Consider the following 7353-nt stretch of genomic DNA (forward strand, 5'->3'; position numbering starts at 1 on the left):
ATGTCCATATATTGCCATTTTGCATTGATATTGGTCAATTTCTTGACAATAGGCTGCGTTTTACCTACACTTGTCAGGCCAATATTTGACATGATTTTGAATAAAGATAACCTTGCCTTTGTCTTTCAAGTCGCACTTACCTCGTGCTGCTAAATTCATCGGGGCAATGAAGAAGGATAACAAAATGTTCCTTAAAGCCATGCAGAGAAACTAACTAAATTTCGGTGAAGTAAGTAAGGACACCATTGTTTCATCTTGCAATAGTGACAATAAGCTAGCTTGATTGAAGGTGTTTGAGAAGAGGGTGATTAAATGAATTTGCAAATTACTCAGTATAAGTGGATATTAGAACAATGTAATAGTGTTCATGAGGGTTGTAACTACTTTTCAGTTAACTTTCGATTTTCGTTTTTGGGAGGTCTCATGAACTTAGGCAGAATGTTTCGTATTGCTATGTCTTCTGGACTCCAGCGATAAGCAGAGGATGTCTCCTGTAAACAAAAATGCAACTTCCACAAGTAGCCAGATCTTTTCGGTACCTTCCTCTTTCGGACCACTAGAATACATTTGTCTTTAACGGAAATATAATAACAGTTCTCACCACAATTTAGAACTAAGCAAGCTAAACAGAAATGGCATATTTTGGCAGCAGAAAGAAAACTAACCATCATATTTTCTTTTTATTCATTTAGCAATAGTCATGTATATAATTGAATGAAGAATAACAGAAGCACTTTTACATCTTGAAGAGAACATTGAGGACAATGGAACAAACAATTTTAAGAATAAATAATGCAAAGTAATTACTGGCCAGATGCTGAAAGTGATTTCTTCTATTACTTTTCAAGATACTTGAGGTTTAAATATTTTATTCAGAGTATTTCATTTTATGAGAGGGGTGTTTCAAATTGTTTCTCATATTCTATTTTTGGGCGCCTGGGGTAGGGATCCTTTCAAAGCAACTTTAGCTTCTGACCATGTAACAAAAAGTATTTAGTATTATGTTTTCTAGTTTCTTTTTACCACTGATTCACAGACTTCGTCCCTGGAGCCTTGCAAACCCAGTGCTGCTTAGGGGAGCAAGGATCGAAGCAGCATTTCTCTGAAGCATTGCAGTCGCCATCAAAGTTGCATTTTTTGCTGTAGCCTGCTGGCTTTCCACAACTACCGAAGTTTGGGCAGGTCCCAGGGTGAGATCCTAAAATATGAATAAGGTCATTCAACTACTGCTCTATTAATGAACATTTTCCTAATACATATGATATAACTGCACATCTTACTCATTCATATAATCAATTTATGTGGCAAATGATCACTGTTACATACTATCACATATTGCACAAAATTTTTTACCTGCATATCCTGAACTGGATGAGGCACCAGCAGCTCCAGATCCTGAACTATGGGCTCCAGCAGCAGCGAAGGCTCCTCCGTGCGATCCGAAATTTGCCAAAGCCCCAGCACCTGAGCCACTGCCTGAACTAAAACTACTTGCGTGGCTAGACCCAAAACCACTTCCTGAGACAGATCCGCTTCCTTTGCTAAAACCAGAGCCTGTGCCAAATGCACCTCCATGGCCTGACCCAGAACTGCCACCTGAACCAAAAGCTCCTCCATGGCTAGACCCAGAGCCACTTCCTGATCCAAACGCACCACCATGGCTAGACCCAGAGCCACTTCCTGAGCCAAAAGTACCACCATGGCTAGATCCAGAGCCACTTCCTGAGCCAAAAGTACTACTATGGCCTGACCCAGAACTGCCACCTGAACCAAAAGCTCCTCCATGGCTAGATCCAGAGCCACTTCCTGAGCCAAAAGCACCACCATGGCTAGACCCAGAACTGGCACCTGAACCAAAAGCTCCTCCATGGCTAGATCCAGAGCCACTTCCTGAGCCAAAAGCACCACCATGGCTAGACCCAGAACTGCCACCTGACCCAAATGTACCACCATGGCTTGACCCAGAACCACCTCCTGAGCTAAAAGCTCCTCCTTGGCTAGACCCAGAACTGGCACCTGAACCAAAAGCTCCTCCATGGGTAGATCCAGAGCCACTTCCTGAGCCAAAAGCACCACCATGGCTAGATCCAGAACTGCCACCTGACCCAAATGCACCACCATGGCTTGACCCAGAACCACCTCCTGAGCTAAAAGCTCCTCCTTGGATAGACCCAGAACTGGCACCTGAACCAAAAGCTCCTCCACCGCTAGATCCAGAGCCACTTCCTGAGCCGAAAGCACCACCATGGCTAGACCCAGAACTGCCACCTGACCCAAATGCACCACCATGGCTTGACCCAGAACCACCTCCTGAGCTAAAAGCTCCTCCTTGGCTAGACCCAGAACTGGCACCTGAACCAAAAGCTCCTCCATGGCTAGATCCAGAGCCACTTCCTGAGCCGAAAGCACCACCATGGCTAGACCCAGAACTGCCACCTGACCCAAATGCACCACCATGGCTTGACCCAGAACCACCTCCTGAGCTAAAAGCTCCTCCTTGGCTAGACCCAGAACTGGCACCTGAACCAAAAGCTCCTCCATGGCTAGATCCAGAGCCACTTCCTGAGCCGAAAGCACCACCATGGCTAGACCCAGAACTGCCACTGACCAAATGCACACCATGGCTTGACCCAGAACCACCTCCTGAGCTAAAAGCTCCTCCTTGGCTAGACCCAGAACCAGCACCTGAACCAAAAGCTCCTCCATGGCTAGATCCAGAGCCACTTCCTGAGCCAAAAGCACCACCATGGCTAGACCCAGAACTGCCACCTGACCCAAATGCACCACCATGGCTTGACCCAGAACCACCTCCTGAGCTAAAAACTCCTCCTTGGCTAGACCCAGAACCAGCACCTGAACCAAAAGCTCCTCCTTGGCCAGAACCAGATCCTGAAGCAAAGGTACCTCCTTGGCTAAAACCAGAACCAGATCCACTGCTTGAACCAATACTACTTCCATGAGTAGAACCAACACCTGAACCTAAAGATCCTGTTGCACCATAGCTTCCAGATGAACCAGAACCAAGAGTACCAGAGCCACTACCAGCACTACCTAAACTTCCAGAAGCTCCATGGCTTCCTGAGCCACTTCCAAATGAAGATGTGCCAAAACTAAAGCTACTTAATGAAACTTTACTGCTAGTGCTACCAAAAGCACTTGATCCTTTAGTGCCAGATGACCCATGAGTGCCAGTACCACCAGATCCAAAGCTGCCAGATGATCCTATACCACCTGAACCATGAGATCCAAAGCTACTTGATGAACCATGGCCACTAGATCCCCCCAATCCAAGAGCACTAGATGAATGACCTCCAGATCCAGTAGATCCAAAAGTACTGGAGCCTCCATGGATGCCTGAGCCACCAGACCCAAATGTGCCAGATGTCCCATGGCCACTAGCTCCACCAGTCCCAAAAGTACTAGATGATCCATGACCTCCAGATCCACCAGACCCAAAGGTGCTGGATGATCCATGGCTTCCAGACCCACCAGATCCAAAAGTGCTAGATGATCCGTGGCTTCCAGACCCACCAGACCCAAAAGTGCTGGATGATCCGTGGCTTCCAGATCCTCCAGACCCAAAAGTACTTGATGATCCATGACCTCCAGATCCACCAGACCCAAAGGTGCTGGATGATCCACGGCTTCCTGTTCCACCAGACCCAAATGTGCCAGATGAGCCATGGGTGCCAGAACCAGCTGAACCTACACCAGATGTGCCATGGGCCCCTGAGCTACCAAAGTTAAAGCTGGATGAGGCTCCATGGCCTGCAGTGCCTCCAGAGCTGATACCAGCAGAGGATCCAAAGCCACTCGAAGAACCAGAACTCCCAGAGCTTCCTGTGCCAAAACCAGTAGAGCTTCCAAAACCTGAGCCTGATCTGAAAAAAAAAAATATTAGATCTTGTTATTACTAAAATTGCTGTCCCCGGTATAGCTAAAAGCAATTTACAATGAAGTTATCATATGTCTATTAAGAATATCATTTCTGACCTTACATTATCTATGGCTGTATCTCCATACGCCTGAGCATTATTAGGACCCTATTCATCTATCCCAGAAAATAATGTTAAAAATATGCTATACAAATATGTTTTGTGACAAAGGAAACAGAGAATGGAGCGTTTCTGCCAAATACATATAAAGAATGAGATACTGTTATTTCCTCTCTGAATCTGTTAATGAAATAACCAAGTGGGCTATGTGATTTGACTTCCCTGTCCATAATCCTCATGTGATACAGTTCTAATCGTCAGCAGTCTTCGAAATAATCCCTGCAATGACCCTTTGGTCATAATCTTGTCAATTAGAATTTGCTATTGTAAAATTTACTACTGTAGAATATATATAAAAAAAGTTTTTTGTTAGAAAATATCTCAAAGCAACATATGGCAAACTTGATAAGTTTAGAAGCATGGATAACTATTCTGGATAACATGCACATGCCTGTAAACATTTTTGCAAATTGGGAAAGGACATTTAAAGCAGAAATTGCAACAAAATTTTAAATTATCTAAATAATTTTCATAGATGACATAAACTGGACATGAGCTGAGCTGACGAGGGGAGGGACAACAGCGAATCTTATGCGGCAGTGAGCAAATATGCCAGAAGACTCGCAAAAAGCAACTGACCACTGCTTCTGAATTTCTTCTTCTTCGAGAGAAAAAGCTTAGCAGTTACTTACCCAGACGTTGCAGAACCAAATCCTGGCAATGAAGACCCTCCAGCGGTGCTGGGGCTGGCCCCTGCCGCAGGGGTCAAGTAGCCCCGAGAAGGAAGTTTAGCGCCATTACACACTGCAGACGCAGACAAAATCAAAAGAGCAGCAGCGAGACGCACTGGAATGTATTCATGCGATAAGTATCATTGTGCATGATGTCTGATTTCAGACACGAGTGTCCAAAATTCTTCGTATGGATATTTCTCAATGATGAAGTATTGTAGTCTGAATTTAATCTATATCCTAGGTATTAATTTAAGCATTTAAAATTGGACAGAGTGTTATGAGAAAGAGAGAGAGAGAATAAAAATTCCTTTTGTTGTACATGTATGAAAAAGATCTTTGGGCTTCGGCTTTTTTTAAAGGCCCTTTGGTCATGATCAGAAAAAGGGCCAACTTAACAGAAGGAAAAAACACGACAAAGCGATATTTTGAAGTGTCACTTCATGTCATATTTAGAACACAATGCTAATATTTTGGTCTTCTATTTTTTTTACATAAAAGTAATGCTTAATGTTTTCACTCCGAAAACTTTTGTTTTGTCAATATTGGGCCCTGGCAAGCGCCTGGTTTAGCCTGTGGATCAAACGGCTTTTGGTTAAAATCAGAAGACAGCATTTCTTTCGAAATAAAATGCTCTCTCTCTCTCTCTCTCTCTGTTTCACTAAATTCTCTTCCAGTAAAATTCCAATAAACTAAAAGTAAATTAGAATACAAATTTTAGCGCGATTTTCAACCGACTTTTTCTGTCTTTTGATATGCTTATTGACACCAACAAGTCTAGGTGAAACATGATGACGGTGTTAGTCTGCTCATGTCAATCATTTCAACATGACGTTCTGTATTCGACGTTCGACGTATAAGAAATAGAGACAAATGGGGTCATTCAATACTCCTAAAATGCCTTCAGTATGATAGCAACTGAAGTCTCGCATAGAATTTTTTTCTACCACAAAAAGGCTTGAAAACAAGAGAAAAAAGTCAATTGCATCGCAAACACTTCCCAGCAACCCCCAGTGTCATCCTCGCATTGTTTCGACACAAAAAACCGGGAGGAATTGGAGTAGGATGAATCCTTTTCTTAAACACGCATTGTAAGTGTAAGGAGAGAAGCTCAGTTACTTGTTTTCTATATTTAAAAGAAAACTACATGTTTTTGAATGCAAACTGGAATCATATACTATCATAGAAAAAACACTATATTGCAAAAAGGTTCAATCATTTGAATCTTCGTATAGGCAGGGAATTTACAGGTGCTTAGTAAAGAAAACGATATACTTGCCACGTGAAAGAGATTACGAGGATACTCTTACGAGAAAGCGAGTCAAAGCCCTCTCACTGCATTATAGAAAGAGGAAAACAAAGCACTACTTTCAAGAATCTTTGGAGAGGACAAAATACGCTCAGCGCAGGGGAACACAATCACCAAGTGGAAGGAGACTTACTGTCGATAAGAGGCAGTCTCTTATATCCTATCCTGCAAGAAGAGAGGAGAAGGGCGGACTTGTCTTATCCTGGATCACCTGAAGGTGACTGCATGGTGGCACGGAGTCGGTCGTGACTTTATATAGTGCAACCTCTTAGATCTCCTGACAGGGCAGGAGGATGTCGGTCTTCCCGGGATCTTTCCTGGGTCGCTCCAGGGGCACTGGACCGGTTTGCAAGAGAGCGAGAGAGAGAGATGGGGCGCTCTAAAAACAAGAAAGGATCCAAGAAAACCTAATTAAAAGTGAATAAAATCAGCAGTAATGATATATTAGAGAATTGACCATGATGATAATACAGTTATAGTAACAATAAATTATTACTAAGAAGGTAATTATACTACTAGAACTAATACCGTTCAACTATTGATTTTACCATCCATACTCAAAGACGAGTGACAAAGACTTCAAGTAACTGTGCTAATAAAAAATAAAATTAGCAATTAGCAACAAACCAACCAAAAGAGAACAAAAGTCGCTGTAGAAACAGCGAAATCAGCAGTCGTTCTCGTCATTACACCTCGAATGGAATTTAGTTCACGATCACATTTCCATTTGCTCAATGGTGTTGATTATTATCAATGTTCTAAAGGCAATGAACATGAATGTTCTAAGGACAATGAACATGAAAGTTCTAAAGCAGCCACTTTGAAAAGAATTTTAATCAGACATCTTCACAATTAGAAGCGAGGTAATACCCTAGGTAAAACTTACAAAGCGCCACCAACGTATTTACAACGTTCCACCCTGCCTTTCATGTTCAAACCCAGCCTCCTACACACACACACACACAAAACAAGACACTTGAGTCAAGAACAGCTGCAGAATGAATTACTCGAATAACATGGTCTTTTAACTAACCTAATGCTTTACATTCAATTCCTCCCGCATGGAAGAACCATCTCTAACAAATCTGAACACACACACACACACACACTGGAAGGTTGAACGAAGTTTTCCCGAGGCCAAATATGACTCTTAAAGATATCGGAGTTGCTATCATTACTCTTTCAAAATGCTCCATGTTCTCTTTCATTATTGTTAGTGTACGAATGCCTCTTAAAATAATAGCGATATAAGACAGGGTCGAGACGGCAAGTCACGGCCCAGGGGACGTTATGTACCGCCTCGAAGCTTCTTGTATCA

The 7353-nt window shown here is 42.8% G+C and overlaps 1 protein-coding gene across 1 annotated transcript; it reads right to left on the bottom strand.

The window, feature by feature from the left end:
* Positions 1–667: 667 nt before the first annotated feature.
* LOC135210962 (fibroin heavy chain-like) lies at positions 668–6326 on the bottom strand. Its single transcript, XM_064243944.1, has 4 exons — positions 6169–6326; positions 4688–4841; positions 1354–3881; positions 668–1198 (listed from the first exon to the last, which is right to left on the bottom strand). Coding segments are annotated over exons 1-4 (2862 nt in total). The 5' UTR covers positions 6170–6326; the 3' UTR covers positions 668–1019.
* Between the last annotated feature and the right edge of the window lie 1027 nt (positions 6327–7353).

This window comes from Macrobrachium nipponense, chromosome 4, assembly GCF_015104395.2.
Source record: "Macrobrachium nipponense isolate FS-2020 chromosome 4, ASM1510439v2, whole genome shotgun sequence".
NCBI lineage: Eukaryota > Metazoa > Arthropoda > Malacostraca > Decapoda > Palaemonidae > Macrobrachium > Macrobrachium nipponense.

Bases quoted from the DNA above. Each gene is read 5' to 3' on its own strand.
- LOC135210962 (XM_064243944.1), bottom strand. The intron at 3,882-4,687 runs GTAAGTAACTGC...TTTTTTTTTCAG, and splicing joins TTTGGTTCTGCAACGTCTGG to ATCAGGCTCAGGTTTTGGAA. The intron at 1,199-1,353 runs GTAAAAAATTTT...TTCATATTTTAG, and splicing joins ATCCAGTTCAGGATATGCAG to GATCTCACCCTGGGACCTGC.